At 39.8% G+C, this 25,325-nt stretch overlaps 1 protein-coding gene across 1 annotated transcript in view; it reads right to left on the bottom strand.

The window, feature by feature from the left end:
• The window catches only part of PTPRD (protein tyrosine phosphatase receptor type D), a 230,889-nt gene extending 223,309 nt beyond the window's left edge, over positions 1-7,580 (bottom strand). Inside the window, exons 1-2 of the mRNA XM_086629922.1 lie at positions 7,444-7,580; positions 2,585-2,649 (exon numbers count right to left, since the gene is read on the bottom strand). Of these exons, the coding sequence (XP_086486048.1) occupies positions 2,585-2,649; positions 7,444-7,580 (202 nt within the window). The remainder of the gene's footprint in view (positions 1-2,584; positions 2,650-7,443) is intronic.
• Positions 7,581-25,325: the final 17,745 nt, after the last annotated feature.

The following is a 25,325-nucleotide window of genomic DNA, read 5'->3' as shown; positions in this document are numbered from 1 at the left end:
TGCATGCTTTTTCCTTTAATAGAGATAGGAGGAAAAATTATTGCCCAACTTTCTGGAACGCTCAAGGATCCTTGAACTATCTGCTGTGCTAATTTTGCCTGGTGAACACGTACCTGAAACCAAATACCAAAGCAAAACGGTGTGCCACTGCTGCCACCGGGAACTTACGAAATCCCTCCTCTGATGTCAAAAAACTGCCAGAACCGTGGCAAATAAAACACACTTAGAGCAAAGAAAACAAAAATCCTTTCCCAAGTCACAGACTTCATGCCTGGGCAACAGAAAAGACAGAAATATATTCTGATGAAGAGCATCTGGGTTTCACCAAAACTGCTGGCTTTGAATCCTTTTCTGCGCGTGCATTAACTCAGCACTCTGATATGTAAAGAGACACGACTGCATCTGACACGCTGATATTCTGTGGCACAAGCTGTGATCGTGTGCCATCCAGTGAGAAATGATGCGCTGCCATTTTCTTTTTATTCTTTTTGACATTTTGTGAATTCAGTGTTCAACCTCAAATCAACGAAAGGAAAACACCGCGTGGGCAAGTCCATCCGCGCGGAGTAACTAAGTACAGCAGCTCAGAGGCAGCTTTTAAATTCCAAATTTATGCTTCACTCATACATTCAGCGACTGCCCAACTGATAATTTTAACATCAATAAAGTAACTTGCTTCCTTAAGAGGCAAGGTCTGGTTTGGAAAATTTGCCAATTTGGCCACGCACCGCAAGGGTCAAGAAGAGAAAGCAGCTAAATTTAAGAGCCATGCCAAGCATTTATTCCTGCAACACTTCACGTAGCTATCTTGGGACCAGGAGAACTACAAATTTTTAAACAACAAACAAAATAAAAGCAAAGAAAAACAATAAGCAAAGGCCATGCTGAACTGTGTTAAATTAGCTTCACAAGAAAACCCCCAACAACCAACCAATTAACCAAAGCCACCATATTCTACTGTTAGGTTTTATGTTACTGCCAGTCACCATGGTACCTATGACTAGCATGCTTTTACTAAAATGCAATATATTCTATTAAAAAGATAAATAAAGGGGAATCCCTTCCCTATTGGACACGCAGAGACAAACTCTCTATTAGTGTAGTTCAGGTAAATACAAGAGAGCTTGCACTAATTTACACCTTATGACAATTTACCTTTCCCACTGCTGCTGAACACAGAAGAAACAAACCAAATCCTCTTCAAGACCAACACTCCACAAACTACAAAGCTCTTTATCAAACGGTGCACACACTACTATATATGAAACTACAAATTTTCCACCAAACTTAACTGCTGTTAGAGGTAAAATCAGTTTTCTGATAATTTCTTCACCTAGGACTGGGCCAAACCTGGTAAAAGACTGGAGCTGATATGACTCCTTGTGAAAATTGCTTACTAGCTTCTGCAGAGCTGCATTTCCATAGTGGACTTGCAGAAATAGGGCTGAATACCAAAAATGGCTTTGGCAGCTACCTGAAGAAGAAGAGTATTTTTCCAGTGCTACATGAAATTTTTGCTGGATCAACAATTAGCAGAGTTGTTTGTTAACTAACAGCACCTGCTACGAAGCATTAAAGGCAAAAGACAAGTGCAGTGATTACACAATGATGTAATTCCCTATTTGCAAACATTTTTCAAGAAAAACAAGGTTTTAAGGTTGTATGTAAAGACAGCATTATTGTATGTAAAGACTGGTATTAATCGACATCAAAAAAAAGATTCACATTCCAGCATAGAGGAGAAGCATGACGATGTGTTTCACTTAGACCATAATCTAGTTGAAAAAAATAAGGTATGTGGCTGGTCAAAGTTTCCTTTTGCATAAGAAAGTAATGCCTGTAAAAAAAACATCGCCACAACTCTTCTCCAGTGCCTAATCTTGAAAGTAAGACAGTTATCTTTGAGTTATCATATGATATCAGAGAAGGTAATTATTATTAGAATATGGATAATTTTATATGAAACAGGAATCTTACTGTAGCCCTGTACACTTCAGACATTTTAATGCATGTGATGGCCGTTTTCAATAGTTCATCTTTAAATTCACAAAATTAAATTTAATTTGGCAGACCAGTTGAATTTTCCGCTTCAGGCTCAGCAGCTGCACCAGAAGGATAACAATGTCTGCATGTTTAATAGGTGTTGTGAGGATCAACTCATTTATGGTGAAGAGATGCTCAGACTATGGTGATAGCAGCCAGCCAGCCATGGAGAAAGACAGGTATTACGCAATCCATCTTTTTATTATTAAATCAAAATGTTCATCTCCTTACATACGAAGTGACCATCATCAGTGTAAGGGTATGTGAAATCATGACCCAACAGAGCTACAAATTAAAAGTAGTATTTGTTGCCTTTATCTTTATAAAGGTTGTTAATTAAGGCTTGACACAAATTATCTCCACAATTAATGTTGTCAGTTTCTTGACATTGATCCTGACCTAAGCTGCTAGGCACTCTGGTAGCAAACACAATTACCCTGCACACACAGTTGTGCTTATTAACACGAGGGCAACTTTGATTGAGAACTGACAACTATTTTCAATCTCCCTTAACAACAGCAGTGCAGAGTCCAACAAAAACTCTCTGCAGCACACTTCATTAAGCACAGCAACAATCTATATGGGAACCTTCCAGAGCAATTAAATCTGCCAAAAAAATCAGATGTAACAGGTTACCAACTATGATATCACAGCCTTTCAGCAATTTTGAATCCCTACTTGGTCACGTTTCTATAACGCTGCAATTAAAATAACAGACGTCTAACTGAAATAACACCAGTAAAACTCGGTTAAAATCAGCACTTTGTATTTCTGGACTTGAACTCTCCTGTGGATAGCATCAAAATTGCAGCAACGTTGGCTGTTTTGTTTGCTTCAGCTCGTTTATCTACCAGTCCCTACTCAGATATTTGTGCTGGCACTGAGCGCTGATTGATACCTTGTGAAGGAAAAAAAAAAAAATCACAGCAGCAGATTTCCGTAATCTGGATTTAGGGAGAGCACCACAAGCCTTGTCCTCCAAGGCCTGAGGGCTCCCACCCTCGGCGCCTTGTTATGCACTTCTTGCTGGGACTCCTGAGAAGCTCAAGTGCCAGCTATTGAACTACTGCAAATTACACTCTAATATACGGCAGAAAATTGAATTTATTGCTCGATCACCTTAAATACACTGAGCTTTTAATGTGTTTGTTTCAAGGAGTTCAAAGCCACAGCAGTTGGGCTGCTCCTCACACCACCAGCCAAGCTGTTCCCTCAGGGGGCACAGGAACTTCTGAAATAGTTTACCACTATCCAGAAAGAAGCTGTCCTTTTACGCATATTGAGCCTCCATAAATCATATTTATAACACGACATTAAAATAACTCACTTGGATTAGAACATTTGCATGGCTTTGCACGAGCGTAAGACATTTCTCTTTTGCACCCCACATCATCTTTTGCAAGTTTGAGTACAATTCTGAAGTAGTGAACGGAATTAACTAATTCATGTCTCATCATACTATGGAATTATCTGACTGTTTTAATTGTGCTGTTCTAAACTCTGTGCTGTGCTTTCAGGACAGGTAATACTTTTCCTCTACACTCAAATAAAATGTCTGACAAAATGTTTTTGAAATAAGTAGTTCAGGACCCTTCTTTCCACAGCTACTGAGAGCAATTCTTACATAAAGACATTTTTATGGACACAAATTCTCTAATTAAGACACGAACATGAAGATAAGACTTCACCTTCTTTAAAGGTAAAGTGAGAGCTAATGGGATGTCTGCAGCCCAAGTACAGCAGGCTCAGCGTGTGGACCTACTATGGACACATGATATGAAGATACATGAAGAATTCAGGCTTCAATGTATTTCTGTTTCCAGACCCTCTATTTGGGGTGTATGGAAGTTCCCATAGATCATAACTCAGCTTACGATTGAGCTTTATCATATGCTTGAAATACGAAAAAGTTTCTGAAATCAGAATAAAAATTTTGAAAAATCATATCCTATCATATCCTTTGTCAGCATTCACAGCAAGTGTGAATAAAGCAACAAAGAATTCAGAAAACATTAAACATGCTGAGACACTTCTTCCAAATGCCTTGCTCACCTATAAATGAAGACACACGGAAAGACTCCTGAAAAATCACGGTAACTTTTTAGTCGCAAAGACTTGTTTTGTAGCAATGAAATCTGGAAAATGATACAGCCACAAGTGTTCAAATGGAACTCTTTCATCTGACACTCAGAAATGCAGGTTGAGAACAGAGTAAACAATGTGGCCTGGCAGGTGCCCATGCACTTTGGGATACTGCACACACACCATGGTAAGAGTTAGTGCAGAGCCCCTATGTATTACTGGTCTAGTGACATCAAGTTTCAGTGGGGTATGGGACTGGACTCATTCCTAGTTATGAATTCTGAAGTCATTCTTTCCATACCAAATCATACACTCAGAAAATTCCTAAAGGAGATAGGGGGGAAAAAAAAAATAAATAAAAAAACAGATTCACCCTTTATTGACCCCACGTCCCACTTTGCAATATTCACTGTGTCCCACTGATTTATCAGGATCTGCTATATATTCTAGTAAACAGGCCATAAACTGGTTCACACTCAATAATGGGGAAGGCTCTTGTCCTGGTAAAAGTGAACAAATAGGCAAATGTTGCATGTAATCTCAAGCCTTATACTGTATAGATACATTACAAGTTACATGAGTTATTATTCTTATCTCGATTCCTCTAGGAGTTAATATACTAAAAAACCCTGGTTTTATATATATATGTATACATAATATTTAATAGAAAAGCTTTTTGTACTCATTTGTTTATTAAAAAGAATTTGCAAAGCACACTCATTTACAGCACTCACTGCTAATTTACTCATTAATCACAATTTGTGACATCGGTTAGACTGATCATTGTTATAAGCAATTGTTTTGCCTTAATTCTAACCTGCACTTACAGTGGCACTGCAAATTGGCTATTTAAAAAAGTTAATTAGCTTTTTATTTCTGTAAGGATGAGCGACAATTTGTATTCATGAAATCTGCATAAAGAAATCTCAAAGTTACCAACTGGTAAGGTCCTAAAGGCTCTTCTCTGTCATAGATTCATAGATTCATAGATTCATAGATTTCTAGGTTGGAAAAGACCTTAGAGATCATCGAGTCCAACCATCCCTAATCCCCATTAAACCATATCCTCAAGTAGCTCATCCACCCTATTCTTAAACACATCCAGGGATGGGGACTCAACCACTTCCCTGGGCAGCCTATTCCAGTGGCTGACAACCCTTTCAGAGAAGAAATACTTCCTAACATCCAACCTGAATCTCCCCTGACTAAGCTTATGCCCATTTCCTCTTGTTCTATCTCCCATCACTAATGTAAAGAGCCCTTCCCCTAACTCCCCACCATATTTTCTCAAGTATTTATAGGCCGTAATCAGGTCTCCCCTCAGCCTCCTCTTCTCCAGGCTAAACAGCCCCAACTCCCTCAGCCGCTCCTCATAAGTTTTATTTTCCAGCCCCTTGATCAGTTTAGTCGCCCTTCTTTGGACTCGCTCCAGGAGCTCAATATCTCTCTTAAAGCGAGGGGCCCAAAACTGGACACAATATTCCAGGTGCGGCCTCACCAGTGCCGAGTACAGGGGCAGGATCACTTCCCTGCTCCTGCTGGTCACACTATTCTTGATACACGCCAGTATCCCATTGGCCTTTTTGGCCACCTGGGCACACTGCTGGCTCATATCAAGCCGGTAGTCAACCAACACCCCCAGGTCCTTTTCCGCCAGGCAGCTCTCCAGCCACTCCTCCCCGAGCCTATAGCGATGCTTGGGGTTTTTATACCCCAAGTGAAGGACTCTGCACTTGGCCTTATTAAAGCTCATGCCATTGGCCTCAGCCCAACGATCCAGTCTGTTCAAATCCCTCTGAAGGGCCTCCCTACCCTCAAGCAGATCAACACAGCCTCCCAGCTTGGTGTCGTCCGCAAATTTACTGAGGGTACATTCAATCCCCTCATCCAGGTCATTGATAAAGATGTTAAACAGAACTGGACCCAGCACTGAGCCCTGGGGAACCCCACTGGTGACCGGCCTCCAGCCGGATTTAGCCCCATTTACCACCACTCTTTGGGCCCGGCCATCCAGCCAGTTTTTAACCCAAAGGAGGGTGTGCCTATCCAGGCCAGCAGTTACCAGTTTCTCCACCAGAACACTATGAGAAACTGTCAGTCACAAGCTGGTGAAATTTTCCTGTTTCTCACTGTAAACATCTTAAAACTGCATCATTCTTACATCCTTCAGCAAGAGGAACAGCAAAAATGGAATCTTCAAATGCTGTCATACTCTGAGCAGCCTAATAGTTTTATTATCCTGTGAATTAAAATTACTAATTTTTCAACTTTGAACTACTAAATGTAATCCAGCTATGCCAACTAATTCCAGCTGAAGACCTTGATCCATTTGGTTCACAAAAATTATTTGCAGGTGCAAACACAGGTTTCACAAAATCCTGAGTGAAGGAAACTAAGCTATTTCACTTCGCAGGCATCCCAACATCCTTTTAAAAACCCAGCCCTTGCAATGATGCTCATAAAATCTTTATAATTTAATCAAAACATTTATCTCTCCACCTTCTTTCTGCTACTTGTATTCTTCTAAAAACAAATGCACTTAGAAGAAACAATTCTTCTAAAAAATGTCTGGTTTTTTGAGGGGGTGGTTGGTTGGGGTTTTTTTCTCCAATTTAGCAGTCATCTCCAGTTCCCCAGCCTCCAATCAGCCAGAGCATACCCACCCTACAAACTTAATAAGCTGCTCAAAAAAAGATAATCACTTCCTGATCTCGCAAGGAAAATATTAAAAGTCAAGACTGTCTTTACGTTTTCAAATTTTCTGCAATGCACAGTGTCAGGTTACTTTGGCTGACCACTGGGTTGATTCTTCCCTGAAACATGAAATCAAATGACATACTTACAAGTATGGCCTTACAGGTAGAATAGGTAGGTTACATTTTCAAAAAGGTCTAATGTTAAAATAGCACATTCCTAATTTGTACCTCTAGGCTGTGCAAACCTTGGTACCAGCTCATTTCATTATGGATTATGTATGCTTTTTTAGAGACAGACATTATCTGAGCCCTGGGGACATGGGAGGAATACAAAGCAACACAGCAGCAGACATTTATTTGGCAACTAACATCATCCTCCCTCACTCCTATACTCATCTACAGTTTTTAATAACAAGAAGAAGGAAAAAGGTTTCTACAAATATGAAGAGCCTATGTGAAAAACCTGTGAAAAAGCCTTTTATTACTACTACAGACCAATACGTTTATACCTGAAATAGGACGAGGCTGAAGAATTTATTGCCGTGCTTTTTCTATTAAAATTGTTGCAGGCAACCGGGTAACAATTTCACTTGGTTTTATGACAAGTTATTAGGACATTTACAGTAAAACTGAGACCAGCCTCGGCAGAATGCTGTCTCTCCAAGCCTGACGAGAAGCCAGGGCTGATGGGCCACTGGAGTCAGCCTCCTCCACGGTCAGAACAAAGGAGAAGGCTCCCAAAACCAGACCTACTCCCATCCCCGTCTCCTCTTGCCTTCAACCCCCAGTTGTGTACACAGCTTCACCTGCCAGTGCTGCACGTCTGCTACCTTCACTGCAAACTTCAACATCCTTTTAAATACCACTACAGAAAATAAAAGTTTTACACATTTGTTTCTAAATATCCCCTAATTTACCCTAGTGCCTCTTCAGTTGTTTTCACACGAAAATTCTGGTTAACGCTAGTTTAAGAAAAGAGAATCAGGATGCTTGGTCCTCGTATTTGATTAATCTGAGCACTGAAAGATGAGTGTGTAGCACTCCATGCATAAGTGCACAGCAGGGCAAGAATTCTCTTTCTCTTTCCCACGCCTGTAGGAATTCCAATACTGCAAACGCAATCCAGCTGCACGTATGCCCCCATACACCAGCACATGTGCTCAAACGCACAACACAAAACCAAACAGGTATCAGCTTGTGCGTGTACATCGTGTTTGTCACATACAGTATATGTAAAATCAGGGTGGGGCTTAATCTACCTGAGTTAGAAAGAGGAACTTGCTAGTTAATCCAGTACTAAGCCTTCTTCCAGCAGCAAATGAAAAGCATAAAGCCTCTTGGATCTAAAAGGTTAGTGACGTGCACTGCTTCATCCCCCAGGAACATTACATAACCTTGTCATATTCACTAATTTAATGAAAGAAAATTCTGCTTCAAAGCTCTCTACGGCTTCTTTTTCAAATTTTAATGTCTGCAGACTGCATATGAATTATTTGGTAACTGAGAGCTGACATTCCTTTCCAACATGTAAAGTAGAAGCAGTGCATCTTAAAACACCAGGCGAGCTGATCTCCTTCCAGAGGAGTTTTGCCCTAAGAGAAAAGAGGGAATAACGAGATCCTACAGGTAAGAGTTTCAATTAGTGACTGAGAGTACCCAGATCACGACTAGAGAGATGGCCTTTATTGGTGTTTCAGTCTTACTAAAACCCTCAAAATACAGGTACCAAAACCAGCAAGAATAAAACTGGGGCACTGTAACAACCGAGCGAAGCTTCCACTCATTTTTTATTTATCTAAACACAACAAAATGCATGCTTGGCCACTTATACAGAGGGCAGATTGCTGACCAGCGACTGTGAAAGCAAAATAACCTATCAAATAACCTACCTTTGACTGACTCAAAGAGAAAAGAAACCATCAAACTCTACATACCAAACGTTCATGTTGGATAAAGCACCCGTGTTCTCAAGGCAAGCAAATTCTCCTAACTCCTCTTTAAGGAGAAGAGAAATTAATAAGTTTCTGCCTAAGAACAGACCACGTGATTTACTTGTGATCTAAGTATCACCCTTCTTTTCCAACTCCGGAGGCAAGGTGCCTTGTTACCAACACCCTAACTGGTCAGCACATCAAAGGGGAGAAGCATTCTGATACAATCTGCTACTATGCTAGGTGAAAGCGACCTAAGATGCTGCTATTTGTACAACATGCCTGTGTAGGTGAAATGCCTTAATGGTATCCACTTACCGTAAAATCACCCCTAGCTCAAGCCAGCAGAAGGTAAAGGCAAGAAAATATTATAGAACTCAAAATGCATATGTTATTAAAGTTTATAAGGACATGGGTGATAGAAAATCTAAGTCGTTCAATCTTTCTGTTGCAGCTACCAAAACCAGAAGACCTTCCTTGTCCACTTCTGTTTCCAGATAAGGTGAGGAGGCTTAGCTTAGGGACCAAGCCCTTGGCCAAATACGAGTCCCCAGCCTTCATCCCTGACAGATGAGGAACACACCAAACCTGTTCCTAGGGTGTATGAAGAAGACTTTTAGGTTCATCAAACCTGCCTCAAATACAATAACTGACCGTCAATGTAGTGACAAGGTGATTTATATCTTCTCCTCTTTCGAAGGATTCAAATGAATCCTGTCCTGTCCTGGTGGTAAACACGCAGTTTCACACCTATTTCTTTGTTGGGTTAAATTATTAAACTGCCAAGGGTCAGACTGGTGTTACTCGGGACAAATGTGTCCGTGCACATAATGAAATCTTACAGTCCATGTGAGAACACATACAGTTTGGGGCATTAAGGGGTTTAAGATGACTTTATACTCGCAAATCAGTATTAAGAGATGGCTTGACCTGACATAAACGTGATTTACTGGGTTAAACTGGTAAATAAAAAGACTGTATCACTAAGCTTGCTATGAAATAAAAAAATACTAGTTAGTAGAGACTCACAAATCTTTCTTTCCTTCTTACTAGGTTAGAACTACTTCATGCCAGAACTTGATAAACACTTCTCTATTAGTTGTAAAACATTTGCCTACAACTATCGATGATATGAAACCTAAAGTAGATGTCCAGCCAAGCAGAGAGAATATACGTTCCTTTTACCAGCAATGGTGTGAGAGCTACTCAACACAGCCCAGCTTCAGCTGTACTAAAAGACAGGTTAGTGTGGCCTCTAAGATAATACATTACTGATGCACAAGCAGACACCCACAAACTAGGTCAGAAAACATATCATCACATAGAGGGGCAAACTTCTAATTATTGTAAGTCTGTTTCTGGTTTAATTCTGATATGTGACAGCACTTCCTACAATGATGTTCTGCAATCTATTGCTCAAAATCAGTGGAGAGTACAATTATTTGACACCTCGTATGTCGCTGTAGCGTTGCACTTGCTTTTAGAAGGATCTTGCACGGTTATTCATGCTACTTAGGTGATTTTAATTGAATTTTCGGTTATTAAACATACACCTAAATAGATAATCCTGGCTGACAGTGTTGTGTCTAGGTTACATCTATCTCATCTATATCTCACCAATGACATCTTCCGTTCTGCTCTCTTTAACTTAAATTTACTCTTAAAAAAAAGAGATACCAAGAAATCACACCACCACACGGAACTGACATTCAGTCAAGGGCCCGCTATTTAAAGGGGGACATGATGACAAATTTAGGGTGGAAGAGGGGTAAGAGTCTTCTGTGTGGCCAGATACCTTTCTGTAAGAGGAAATAACATTCTCCAGTGACTTTTGCCACTGAATACAAAGCTTTTCTATTACTCAGTTGAAGAAGACAGAAATTATTCAGTTTCATTCATACAAGTTATTTATAGCATCAAAATTAAAAGCACTGCCAAGTGACTTTTATTCATGTGGTACATACACACTGTGAAGAGCTTCACTTTTGTTTGGTCACCTGCCCTAGAAGGAACTCCCATCAAATACCACAATTCTGCTTCATCCTCGTTTGAGAAAATCAACGGTGGCCCAGCCAGCGGGATGCTTATTCCATTCTTACTCTGCTCTCATGTGTCACCTTTGTCTTATGCTCTTCTTGCTCGGCCCACAGCTGTTCTGAGACCAAGCTAAACAGACCAAACTGGAACTGTTCAGAGTAGTTCAGGTGTATGGTCCCCAGAGAGTCAGTGAAGGCAATAAAGAACCGACAAGGTTAATCCACCTGGGCTTTATGTCACGCCGTATCTGTGGAGTGATTATATCTTCACAGTGAAGAAGCCCTCAGAAATTGGGACCGTGACTGCACCACTGAAATACTGATGTGCAGACATGGTCTTAGCAATTTTCAAGTTAGTGATCTGACACTAAGTACTTGCAATAAATTCTATGATTTCCTCCAATCTACTGGTTTTAAGACATGCTTGATGTTTTAGAAGATGACAAAATACAAGATTGCAAGAGTTTTGTAGGAAACAATGAAGCCTTCTTTCTTAAAAAAACTAATTTACATTTGTCCTGTCATAAGAGTTTCACTCTGAAAGCTCCGTCGTAAATGGAAAGTGCAATTCATGCCCGTCTTTAAAATAAAAATTACCAAAACATAACTACCAATAAGGATTGCACTCTCTGTTTCTCTTTCACAGTCAAATACGTTCTTCCCAATTATTATAAAACCCAAAAGTAGCATCAGTCCTAGCCACGGTTCCCTTCTCAGTTCATATCTAAGTAGCAGCAAGATTAAGAAAGCAAATTCACTGAAGATTGGACTCAGGAGATAAAACTGGAAGCAAAAAAGCACTGGAAGTGACAGTTGGCTACTGGACAGAAGAGAGGGCCAAGAGCCAAAACTTTGTAATTCTAATCCCATCTCTGCTAATTGCTTGTTCTTTAGCTTCAGGCAAGTTACTTAACCTTCATGTCTCGATTTCCTGACTTGCAAGATTATGCTACTTACATATGTCGCAAAACATTGGAGTATTACAGTGGTTACTGCAACTGTATTTCCAAAATTTGCATGGAGGTTTGTGCTCATGCACTGAACGAGAGGGATGAAAAACGTTCCAGTTTAAGCCCTATCTACTTACAACAAGGATGACACTTCTATTAGGGTGAAGGAACGAAAAACAAACAAAGTACACTCAAATCTTCAGAGCGTCCGTGAAAACTGGTAGCTATTTGGCAAAGTTATTAGCCTTTGAAAACTGCAGTCCTCTGCATATCAGTATTGCAAAATGTTGGTTTAATTAACACTCTTTTCTCTAAGGAAATCAGCTTACATTGCACAAGTGTACTGAATAAGAACTGCTCATTTTGACACTGAGAGGTATGTACTGAAAAGGGTTATCTTCTATGAAATTATAATTTCTTTTTTTCCACAAAATATCTTGCCCTGCATCATAATTCAAACTCAAAGGTGTATAATTAATATTGTGTGTGTCCATTTAAATAATAGAATTGAATGTTTTAATTACACGGCCATGTTAATTACAATATTCACTTAAAACACTCATTTATATAACACTAAATATCTATGGATTTGTTTACATCTAAGTGACATGCATGCTCAGAAATTAGAAATCTAGGAAAACTGTATTTACACATCAGGCTTCAGCAGCCTCTTGAAAGAATATTTTAAAATGACTGAATGTTTCTTGAAGGCAATTGAGAACCTGCCTACGAACTCAGACTTCTGTATGTCTGAATCTCAATGGCACGTTCGAAACATAGAAAATGTCTAGTGATTGATCATTGTACTGCATCATCAAAGTGACAATCTGCTCATAGGAATCATACAAAACTACAGCAAAATTGGCATTGTTGCAAAACTTCTTGATTTTTCTCCAATTTTTCCTTCTGGATATAAGAATACAACGTGAAATAAATTTCTCACAAAAAAAAAAAAAAGCCCTGAAACTATTGACACAAATTCCTAAGAGACCAGAATACTGAAGCTGAGGATGCAAAGAATATTGCAGGTCACCAAAAAAAAACCACAAAATAGCTGACCTCAAATATCCAAACATAAGGGGAATTGGGCTGTGGAAAGACAGGAATAAAAAACAAGCTGATAACATGGGTTATTTCGTGAAAAAAGTGCTGAAAAGCAAAAGAGAAGCAGAAATTGCTGGTCAAACAATGCAGAGAGATAACACAAACCAAGATGAATTCCTGGTCTACCTAAGCTTTAAGTAAAAAATTAATTAAAAATAAGATGTTTACATATCAACATATAGCTAGTCAGTCACATAAGTTTATTAATAATGAAAAACGTTTGAAAGCTTTGGCTTTAGCATGTGTAAAAGTTGCTTGCTCCCAAGGGCTGTCTGGAAAGTTGTAATTTACTCTTTGTGTTCCTTAACATGCAATGCACCATACAGAATAATAGTAAAACCTCTTGAATGAATTACTGTATTGTTCATAAATCACAAGAATCAATTACGATGTGTATTGTTCCTTCACTGAATGCCTTTTGAAAAGCAGCTTCTGGCGGTTCAATAATTTTTGCATATCACTGTGTCAAAAGCTGGCACACACAACTGGAAAAAATTCTAATTAGAGTTAGAAATAAATATTTAGAAGTTATACTTTCATGCTTCCATTTCTAATAACAAACTTCTTTCTCAAAGTAGACAGCTTTCAAAAAAAGTCCAGGCAAAAATAAAGTCCTTGAAGTTTTGTTTTAATCATTCTTAGCAGTGCTCTTCACTGTAATAACACAATAAAATGCAATATAGGGTACTAAAGCAAAAGGGAAGTGGGGAGATGAAAGAATATAAAATTATTACTAATAGAGATGGAAATCAGCTAGGAAAAGCTCATTGGAGTACTAGATGTACTTTTTTTAATGTGTTTCACCTTAACCCCAGCAACTCGGTTAACGATGAAGAATACAAGGTTTAAATATCTGTGGGCTTTCTCCGTGCTCAATAGGCAGTAGTATGGTATGTTCACATGCACGTCGTCCATGTGTACCAGAGAGCCTAACACCAGCAGACAGGACAGGTCTCTTGCTGTGGTTATTTCACCAGCTCTGCACTGGCATATTCTGCTGGGCAGAGTTAAAAGAAGTAAATAGTTCTCACTCTTCCCAAAACAGGAGCTCGTGTTGGTCGAGGCAACCTGTGACACTCCACTTGATATCAGAAGCTAGAAACATTATGAACTGATCCTATCTTTTCTGTTTACTCTGAAAGCTCGGAAAACTTATTTGGTGCACTGGCTTCTCCGCTCTTGTCCCCTGCTACTGGGACAAGAGTAGAAGGATCTTGTCCCTCTCAACAGACTAACAGCTATGTGCAGGTATATGTAGATGCTAAGAATGAAGAAATGAATATAGTGTATACAGGATCGGTTTGTTCTTAGATTATTTTATGTTATAAAATCAGAAGGAAGAAAAATTAGGAAAATCGAAATCCGAGGCTGGTTAACTTTAAAAATAAACACTTCACTTTCCATAATTAAGAACTGCTGTTACTTCAAGAAAATTATCACGCTTTGAGAATAAGGTTACAAATTCCCAGTCATTAAAAACAACAACAAAAACGAATACACAATGCCTGACTATATGACTTACCACGGCAAATAAAATGCAAACCTAAGAATGCTTTTGCTCTCCAGTGCATAAGGCTAACCTACACGTGTGCGTATTTATAGCTCGGGAAAAAAATCCCAACGCTTCCAAGTGTGTCAAAAGCATCCCTCACCTTTGAGTTTATCCATACTGCAGTCACTCCTGTAATTACAGCCACATACACATGTCCCAGTCAGTTTTAATTTAGATAATTTGGGCAGGGCAGCACAGTTAACTGTCAGCCACAGATCCCACAAGTAGGTACCAAAGTAACTACACGGACACTGCGGAGTGGTTGGGACTCACAGAGGCACCCAGGCTACCCTGTCTGCCTCCTGTTTAAGGCAGCCAACACACGTCCACAGTCGCAGCAACTCCAGAACCAACAGAAGCATTGACACCAAACTTTTCACCTTCCTTATCACTTCTCACAAAAAAAAAAAAACAAACCCGCATCAATCCATACCGCGCCACGCACACTGAATCCCCTTGGTCCTGCAATCCATTACAAAGACCTTTTTTGCCTCGTTACTACCAAAATGAGATTTTGTGTATGTGTGTAAAGCTTCCCCTACTGGTAACCTCCAAGTTCAGATTTCCTGTAACACTTGAATGTCAAATTTATTTCACAGCCCACCAGATCTCTTTATACTATGTGGAACTGAATTCTTTATCCAATTCCCATCTTGAGCCTCCTCTGTTCCTCCAGATCTGAGGATCTAAGTCCTTTCTGATGGAAGTCAGGACTTATTTCTTAAGCTTTCTGAGATCGTGTTCTAGTGAATATTTCCACCCTGCCCTCAATTTCTTTCTTATCTTGTTTACAGGTGATTCCTTCGCACCACAGCAAAGGAGTACAAGATTAGTCCAACAACTAAAGCACTGCACTGTTAAAAAGTGGTATGGCTATGACCAAGTAATTTTAATTGCCAAACATCACAAACTGATTAAAATATTGGATCTTGCACTGTGGAGCCAGAGCCAACAGTCCTCATCATTGTTATATGAAAATATTCATCCTCTTCCTCACATACTGCTTCACTGTGACCTTTCAGGACTGACTAAATTAACCTCTTTTCTAAAAGAAATCAAAATCCGTGAATGGATCTCATCAGGTCCCATGGACTTGTGCACCTTCAAGTTCCTCAGATGTTCCCGAACCTGCTCTTCAAGTACAGTGGGCGGTGGTTCATCCTCACAGTCCCTGCTAGTTCTTTCCACAGCTTGGGTGGTAATGTCCAGACATTTACTGCTAGGAGCAGCTAACTTCCTCCCAAGATCAGATGAACGTGTGAAAAGAACACAACAGAGCTGAATGCTTAATTAAGTGGCTGATACCAAAACTGGACATGCAGAGTAGTGAAAGAAATGCAGCCCTGGGTATTTCACGCAGGTGATTAAATCTGCTGCAGGTTTGTCTTTCTGTTTTTAACTGGTTTTCCATGGGTGAAGCAATTAGAATTTTACAAGACTGTGGGCCATGCACTAAGATATGTTTTGCTGTGGACCACAACAGGTGAAATCCTGGTGCCACAGAAACCAGTGGCATCCCTAAACTGGGCCAGCTTTTTGCCCACGTTGCTAGATTTTCTATGACTGTACATAACTCCAGTACTAGTACTGCTTTTCAGGACAAACACTTACAGAACTTTCTAAAGATTTCTACAGTTATGCCAATAAAACGAAGGTTGTGCAAGATACAGCACAATGAACACAAATGCACATTTACATTTATACATTTTACAAGCAGAAATTTTGGAAGAACTTTTTTTTTTATTATTATTAACTGTTATATTGCTGTAAACCTTGACTAGAGATGCACCTAGATTTCCAATGCAACTAGGTTTCTGCTAAGAGATTACTCCTCTTAGGCAATCTTTGAAGACTGGACTGTTTTGACAATAATTTTGTTCTATTTTGTGACAAAATCACCTCCATCATCAGTTGATATTCTGTTTCATTCAAGAGGTTTTACACATTAGATATTAGACACATTATTAGACACATTAGACGTTATAGCGGTCTTCCAGTACCTCAAGGGGGCCTACAAGAAAGATGGGGAGAGGCTGTTCAGGAGGGCCTGTTGTGATAGGACAAGGGGTAATGGTTTTAAAATAGAGGGAGGTAGGTTCAGGTTGGATATTAGGAAAAAATTTTTTACCATGAGAGTTGTAGAACACTGGAACAGGTTGCCCAGAGAGGTGGTGGATGCTCCATCCCTGGAGACGTTCAAGGCCAGGTTGGACGAGGCCCTGAGCAACCTGATCTAGTTGGAGATATCCCTGTTCCTTGCAGGGGGGTTGGACTAGATGACCTTTGAAGGTCCCTTCCAGCCCTAACCATTCTATGATTCTATAATTCTATGATTAGATATGTCTCTAATTAGGTAAAATATTTTCCCTCTCTTCAAAACAAGAGAATATTCATACTATGTACAAGAAAGATGTTTTCTTAAACGAGCTGGCTAATTTCTTGTAGGCTGATCAAAACTCAGTAATTTCAGCGACACTGCTCAAACTCCCAGAAATTTAAGATATGGCCCGTTATTTTTGGATTTAAGTTGAGCAGTCAGCAGCACACATATGCAGCACTGTGATCAGGTACTAATTACACAGCTTCCAACAGTAACAGAAGTTTGCAAGCCTACTTCATGATGCACTAAATCAGCTCTTACTGCACAGAAGTTGAACAGCTATAATCTGGTACTATTCATACTTTTGCTCCAGCAAAGTCTTACCATACCAAGTAACTGCAACAAAGTCTTATTAGTCATCTAGCAGTTACCATAGCACACACAAAAAAAAGAGAATACAGAATACATTCCACAGGCTGTCAACTAACTGGTCCGGGTGACAGGCACTCACAAGACACTGCACAAAAAACTGATAAACATGAGAGTTCTTACACTGAAGTTCTTACCTAGCTTCCTATGAGACAGAAACAAACCTATATTGCAAACAAAGTGATTCGTTTTGTGCTTAATTTGAGCCTTGCAGATAAAATTTAAAAAAAAAAAAAGTTACAAGATTGTGCCAAAAAATTGCTTCAACAGTACTCAAAAATTAATTTACAAAAATTCGGGACTGGATATTGCTTTTGCTTGGCCACTAAGAACACAAAATATTCTGGAAGTATGTGCATTTCAACAAGTAGAAAAAAGATGCCTATTTATTCTAATCTTGCTACTTATTTAATTATTCTTATTTGCTTAATTAGTCTTAATTACTGTTATTTACAATTCATTTCTAGCTCTATATTCAAAATGAAACAATTATCAGGAGAAAAAAGAGGTATACAAATGTCAAATATCAGTGTAGTTTACTGAGTTCAGCTTTTTTAGATGGTAAGATCCTGGTGAGAGGGCAGAGCTGGTTTTCAGTAATGAAAGGAAATGCATCATTATGTTTTTTCACAGTTGGTAAACGTAGGTCTGATCCTACAGCATTAAAAATTTACACTGAAGTGGGAATTCTCACGGCCTGCAGTGAAAGCATTCCCTGTGAAGTGATGCCAAGTGCATCTTTGTGCGTCCTTATATCAAAAATCTCCACACCTATTGAGTGTAACACTTTGCAACATTTCATATTGCCTCTGTTTCATGATAATATAAAATATCCAGATTACTTTGGCAGTGGCCCTTAGTTTCTCTATTTACTGACTGATATTATCAATCAGGGCCTGATTCTCTTCCCAGTAAATCTCACAGAAATTAGGAAAAAACTCAGCGAAATAAGGCGAATAAGTGGGTAAATAGTGATGGAGGAGAATCGATGTCTGAAGATTTTTTTAATAAACAGTTTATTTTTCCTTCAGGCTGCAAAAGCCCAAACAAATAAGCTATTGTAACTTTGTCACTACTGCTCTGTAGATGTTTTAGTATGTTTGTGAAAGTTAATTATGAAATAAGGTACACTGTAGCTATTACTGACAAAAAAACGTACAAGTGTGTTTATTAATTCAAAGTGTTCTATTAAAATAAAGTGTGTTAAGTACACAGCAGATTTACTATTATCTTCTAATTATTTGTTTCACAATCATTTCGGTGTTTTTAAGTACCTTCCCCCGCCCCCCTCCCCCCACAAAAAAATGTATATTAATGCATTTAGCACTACTAGCACATACAGTCAGTGCATTTAATAGTATTGCTTTATTTTCATGTATGCAAAACAGTAGAACAAATAATACAAGTGGTGTATTTTCTGATGTGGACATTCAGATTCTTCCATTTTTATCTTATTTACACTATATGACAGAAGAGCCCACAATGTAAATATTATGCATACATATTTTTATCTTAAAAACACATAGATATTACAGATAAAAAAAATTACGAAATATCAGATTTGAGGATGTTTTGAATACATTTAGTTCTGATTATCCTTAGGTATGTTATGAAGGGCACTGTTAAATTATCTTTATATTTACGTTCATGTTTATTTAGAGTTATATTTTAATTTGCACTGAAAGTGCCTTACGTCAACATCATCTCCCCTCACACAATGCAGCTGGTGTTTGTATGCTGCCACTTGTAAAGTGAAAGTGAAAGTGAACACCCACATTTCTGACCATGGGAAAGGAAAAACCAAAGACTAACGAGATGTCTCAAAAGAAGACAATGATTATTTTCATTCATGATGGTGCACAAAAGAGGCCCAGTTGCAAGCATGGGGAAAGGTCAATCACAAATTCAAATAGCAGTTGAAATGTATGCTATTTTTAAATGTTTCAGAGTAAACTGAAAGCTCAGCTCTAATACTGTAAGTACCAACGCAGTAGTGAAAATTCAACAACAATTAGATCTGATATCTAGGTGGAATGTGGCAATGAGCAACAAACTTCTAGAATTGACTTATTTAGTTCACCAAATCTTGCACTCTCTCCAATGAATTCTACCTGAAGAACTAAAGAAAACTTTTTACCCAGGTAAAATCGTGTTTCAAAAAGACTATGATTGCAATAAATCTCGAATTCAACACAAAGAAAATTACATTATAAAGTGAGGAACTTTTCCAAAGCAAACTTATTTGAAGACCTAACTCCTAATACATACTCATATACATATGAAATAAAATTTCTTAGGGTAGGAATAACTCTGGTTCCTGACTTACTATCCCATCATTAAGAATACAATAATAAACTAGAAAGCAAAATAGAGTTCAACTCAAGAGATAAGAAGTACTACAGAAATTTTCATTCATTCTTTCACTATACTTCCACTATATTTCTCAGAGATCACATTTTGTAATTGCCATATACCCATTTATCATTGTTATTTAGTGTTCGTAGACCATTTAGAACTCTCCTAAAATAGGATCTGACTTTACTATAACCAACAAAACCAGAGAAGAAAATCTTCCTTCAAGAATGTTTATCGTCTTACTCTTCCTCCCTAAAATGTTTACAGTTTAAGATAGGGCATGACAGCTGACTACAGGGCAGACTTAACACAACCCATGGAAAATACAAGAGAGTTTTAGTCAGCACAAATGGCATTAAAATCAAGTCTAACTTTCTAACAATTGCTGAGTTTTCAGCAGAGCAAAAGACAACTGAAGGGAAAATTATGAAGTATCTTTGTGGATAACCGTGGAAAACTAAATTTCTTATCTTTTTGAATAGCCTGCAATGCAGATTTATGCAAAACCGTTAAAGGGTCTCCAGAATAAAAATGCATCAGAAGTCATTACCTGTGCACTCCAGGTTTGGAATCACCAGAGACGATACAGTAGAATGTTCATCAGCTCATCTCACAAGAAACTGCGCAGCTGACTCGCAGGTATTAAAATCGAAGAAGTATTACCAAAAGGTAACCCGTGATTTAACTTTTTAAGAAAAGAGCACATTCCAGCTGAGTGAGAAATTAAGAGTTTACAGTAATGTTTATAAATATATAATATTTATAAATATGTAATATGTAATATGACTGCCATGAGGATGGAGCCAGGCTCTTCTCAGTGGCATCCAATGACAGGACAAGGGGAAATGGATCTCAGCTGGAACACAGGAGGTTCCGCTTAAACATGAGGAAGAACTTCTTCCCAGTAAGGGTACCAGAACACTGGAACAGGCTGCCCAGAGAGGGTGTGGAGTCTCCTTCTCTGGAGATGTTCCAAACCCACCTGGACACGTTCTTGTGTGATCTGATCTAGGTGGTCCTGCTCCGGCAGGGGGATTGGACTAGATGATCCTTCGAGGTCCCTTCCAATCCCTAACATTCTGTGTAACTGTGTGTGTAAATACACCATATGTCTTCAAGCTGTAACCACCAACCCAAAATACTTCCTGAATTAGGAGATTCACCCCAATCTCACGTTGTAGCATAGAAATATTCTTTACTTTCCGTTTTGTCCATTAAGTGTAACAGGCATTTAGTGTCTTGTTTACATTCAGGAAAGACGGCATCGTAACCAGCTGGTAAAATACCCAAAAAGTCAATCTCATACCAGGATCCAAAACACTGATGGATATGCTTTCAATATGGTTTCTTATATGCTAGAAAGTTTCTCTCACATACTCACCACTCTTACATCATACATATCAGTCAGCTTGTCAACATAATTTTTGGGGGTTTGAATCATTCCAGATTCTGCTTGCCAGTGGAATAAACATCTGTAATATGCAGTACAACACTTTGTGTAATCATGAAAGAGGGACAAGCAAGCTAAGCTGCATAATGATAAACGCCATTGGTTGCAAAGGAAACAGGCTTATAACTTGAATTTGGATTTCTTTACATGTGTCAGGCTAGCATTGCACACAGACAGATTGACATGTTTCAGAATGTAATTTTTTTCCCCAAATTTCAACATTTGAAGGATCTCATCAGTGATTATTTTGATGTTTACATATAACTATCGTAGACTTTCACCCTATAACGTTATCACATGACGGCTGTAAAATATTTATTTAAGCCACAGTTAAATTCTAGTGGCAGAAATTAACCTTGTTCATGAAGATTTTACACATTTCAAAAAGGCCCCCAAATGTGACAAATATGTGGTCGATTAGTGACCACTTTCTACTGCCTGCTTAATACCCTGTCCAGTGTCTCCATATTCTATAGCACCGGCGTCTTTCAAGAGCCTCGTAAGCTTTTACTTTCTGCAATTCCCTGATCTGTTCAGTGCACAACTTCCATGAAGAATGGAAGATGCAAAGGGCTTACAGAAAAGAGCCTGGGCTACAAAAAGGCCTAAAGCCTAGCAGACTGCCAAGGAAGAGTCAGAGCAATTACATCACCACGCACGCGTACACGGAAAATGGAAAGCTACAATAACACCTTTGATTCTGGCATTTCCTAGTAAGTGCAAATACAGAAATCTTCGCAAAAGTGGGGGGTGGAGGAATGTTTCTATTAAAAAAGGAATCCCACTGTATAATACATATTTCCACTCATTCCAAGTGATCCACACACTTTTGCTGATGCACAGAAGCAGCAGCAGCAGCATAATGCAACTTGTAGTCACTTAAGTTGGTCTGTCTGTCTGAAAACAGAAGACAGTCAATCATTCTTCCACTGGTTCAGAGGCTGTTTGTTATAAAGCAAAGGAATCCTTGATCCCACGAAACCTAGATTAATTTTCAGGCTGAGCAGAACAAAGTTTTTACCACTGTTCTTGCCTTCGGTTCCTCCTCCGTCTTCTGTTCTTACCTTACTATCTTCGCCAAGGCTGTGTCTCTTCAAAAGTCTTGAACTCAGTTCCACCTTCAAAGCTGACTCCACTCTCTCCTTCGGCACTTACGATGTGGAGCAAACTTTACCTTCAGTTCTTGCCTTGTATCCTTCCTCACTGTTGCCTAGGCCCTTTACTGTGGCACTTTGAATTTTCGACTATCACGCAACATTACTAGTTTTTGCTTATCATTTTGTCTTGTTTCTACACCAGGCACATTCTGCTATCATCTTCTTCCCATTCTGGTATCACAGAACCACAGAATCATGGAATGGTTTGGGTTGGAAGGGACCTCAAAGATCATCTAGTTCCAATCCCCCTGCCATGGGCAGAGACACCTTCCTCTACACCAGGTTGCTCAAAGGCTCATCCAACCTGGCCTTGAACACTTCCAGGGATGGGGCACCTACAACTTCTCTGGGCAGCCTGTTCCAGTGCCTCACCACCCTCAGAGTGAAAAATTTCTTCCTTATAACCAATCTAAATCCACCATCTTTTGGTTTAAAGCCATTGTCCTGACGTGCGGAAACAGACTCTATATCTCGGAGAGCTGCCCAGTAGGTGTGTTTATGGCAGCACTGGGTGCACAGGGATCGCTCCACCACAGACATGCACACCCGCCATAGCAGTTTTTCTTGTATTTATACAGACATACTCATCACCCCCTCCCCAAAAGGGCAGTCTCTCCCAGGAGATCATTGCCATAGCCCTCGCCTCAGGATCTGCCTCAGGCTCCTCCTTGACACGCCTCCTGGTGGTGGTGGGCAGGGGTCTTTGGGATGAAGGCTGTAGGTCTTCCTCGCTGCGTATTTTTCACTTCTTCCCTTGAATGCCTTTTTTGGCTGAGCATGCAGAGCCAAACTGGTTCCCAGCCTGGCCTGTCCTTGAGTGGACACCTGGTTGTCTCCTACTTGTTATTGTTTGAAGACAAATGTTTGTTCTTGTCAGTCCTTATCTCTCCTCTTCGGCTTTTCTTTCTGCCTACGGGTCACGAGTTGCAACCTTGCTAGAGTTTATTTTGTCTTGCTCACCGGCCTTCTTTTCGGGTAGTTGGTGTTTCACAGCAGGGATGAGTGTTTGATAACTTCTAACCTTTCACAGAGCTGTTCCACAGAGCCGTGTATTGAACAGTCTTATGCCAACTTATGCCTATTCTTATACCTGTCCATAGAAATAACACCTAATATAGTTTTATATGGTCTTATGCCTACTCCTATACCTATCCCCCGTCAGTCTCTTGTCCTGTCACTACACACCCTTCTAAAAAGCCCCTCTCCAGCTTTCCCGTAGGCGCCATTTAGATCCTGGAAAGTTGCTAGAAGGTCTCCCTGGAGCCTTCTCTTCTCCAGGCTGAACAGCCCCAACTCTTTCAGCCTGTCTCCATAGCAGAGGTGCTCCAGCCCTTGGATCATCTTCGTGACCCTCCTCTGGACTCGCTCCAGCAGCTCCATGTCCTTCTTGTGCTGGGGACCCCAGAGCTGAACGCAGTATTCCAGACGGGATCTCAGGAGAGCAGAGCAGAGGGGCAGAATCCCCTCCCTCAACCTGCTGCCCACGCTGCTTTGGATGCAGCCCAGGACACGGTTGGCTTTCTGGGCTGCCAGCGCACGGTGCCAGCTCATGTTGAGCTTCTCATCCACCAGCACTCCCAAGTCCTTCTCCTCAGGGCTGCTCTCAATCCATTCTCTGCCCAGCCTGTCCTTGTGCTTGGGTTTGCCCCGATTCATATGTAGGACCGTGCACTTGGCCTTGTTGAACTTCATGAGGTTCTCAAAGGCCCACCTCTCCAGTCTGTCAAGGTCCCCCTGGATGGCATCCCTTCCCTCCAGCGTGTCCACAACACCACACAGCTTGGTGTCATCTGCAAACTTGCTGAGGGTGCACTCAATCCCACTGTCCATGTCTCCAACAAAGATGTTTAACAGCATCGGTCCCTGTATTGACACGTGAGGAACACCATTTGTCACTGATCTCCACTTGGACATTGAGCTGCTGACCATAAGTATTTGAGTACGACCAACCAGCCAATTCCTTACCCACCAAGTGGTCCATACAGCAAATCCACCTCTCTCCAATTTAGAGAAAAGAATGTCATGCAGGACAGCGTCACATGCTTTGGACAAGTCCAGGTAGATGATGTCAGTTGCTCCTCCCTTGTCCAACAACGTTGTAACCCCACTGTAGAAGGCCACCCAGTTTGTCAGGCAGGATTTGCCCTTCGTGAAGCCATGTTGGCTGTCACCAATCACCTCCTTATTTTTCATGTGCCTTAGCATAGCCGCCAGGAGGATCTGCTCCATGATCTTGCCAAGCACAGACGTGAGACTGACTGGCCTGTAGGTCTCCAGGTCTTTCTTTTTTTTTTTCTTCTTAAAAATGGGGGTTATGTTTCCCCTTTTCCAGTTGGTGCAAACTTCAACAGACTACCACAACTTCCTAAATATGATGGATAGTGGCTTAGCAACTTCATCTGCCAATTCCCTCAGGAAATACCTTGCTATTAACTAGCCCTTCCAACTTTCCACAACTCTATTGTGTTCCTTTAGGGCTGTATTTTCTTTTAACATGAAACTGTAATTAAAAACTGTTTTCATTTTGAAACTATTTGATCAATCATATGTCTTCAAATTTATTTCACTGTTAGCAGTTCTTATCTAATATTGCAGTATCCAGAAATACGTTTTCTGGAATAATCATTTCTATACGCTGACATTTACACCTCTTTTTCTTTTTTTTTTTTCAAATATCACCTTTTTCCTTCTATTGTCTCCAAGCAGTAGGTGATCTCAACGCTATGATGTAACTAAAAATGCATAAAGGAAAATTTCCAGCATCCTTTGTGTCTTTGACACTACAAGCAACAGTGATACCAGTTATGTGACCAGCTAGACAAGCCAGACAAACTGTCTCCACAACATAGTTTGTTTTTCAATCGCTACATTCTTATCTACTCATATTCCACTAATTTTAAGCTGTGGTGGTGAGAATACATCAGATGAACTTACACGTGAGAAGCTCCCTCTTTCTTCTTTACTATTAATACAATAGTAGGAAGGTGTTTAATGGAGATTATTTCAACAGCTACTCTACTTTACTGCTGTACATTAGAAAATGATGCAAGACAACAGCAATGGACATCTTTCTCAGTAGACAATGAAAGCCTGCTGGCTTTTGGTTTTTAAATAAGTCTGGGTCAAATAGCTACATCTCTCAAATAAAAATAAAATACTATGCTGAGTTATTTATTTTAAGCTTCAACTGCTGTATGGCCAACAGCCTGCACGCCTTTGC

Source organism: Tauraco erythrolophus, chromosome Z, assembly GCF_009769465.1.
Source record: "Tauraco erythrolophus isolate bTauEry1 chromosome Z, bTauEry1.pri, whole genome shotgun sequence".
In the NCBI taxonomy this organism is placed as follows: domain Eukaryota; kingdom Metazoa; phylum Chordata; class Aves; order Musophagiformes; family Musophagidae; genus Tauraco; species Tauraco erythrolophus.
Note: the sequence above shows the minus strand (reverse complement) of the source record. Positions and strands in the feature narration are given on the sequence as shown.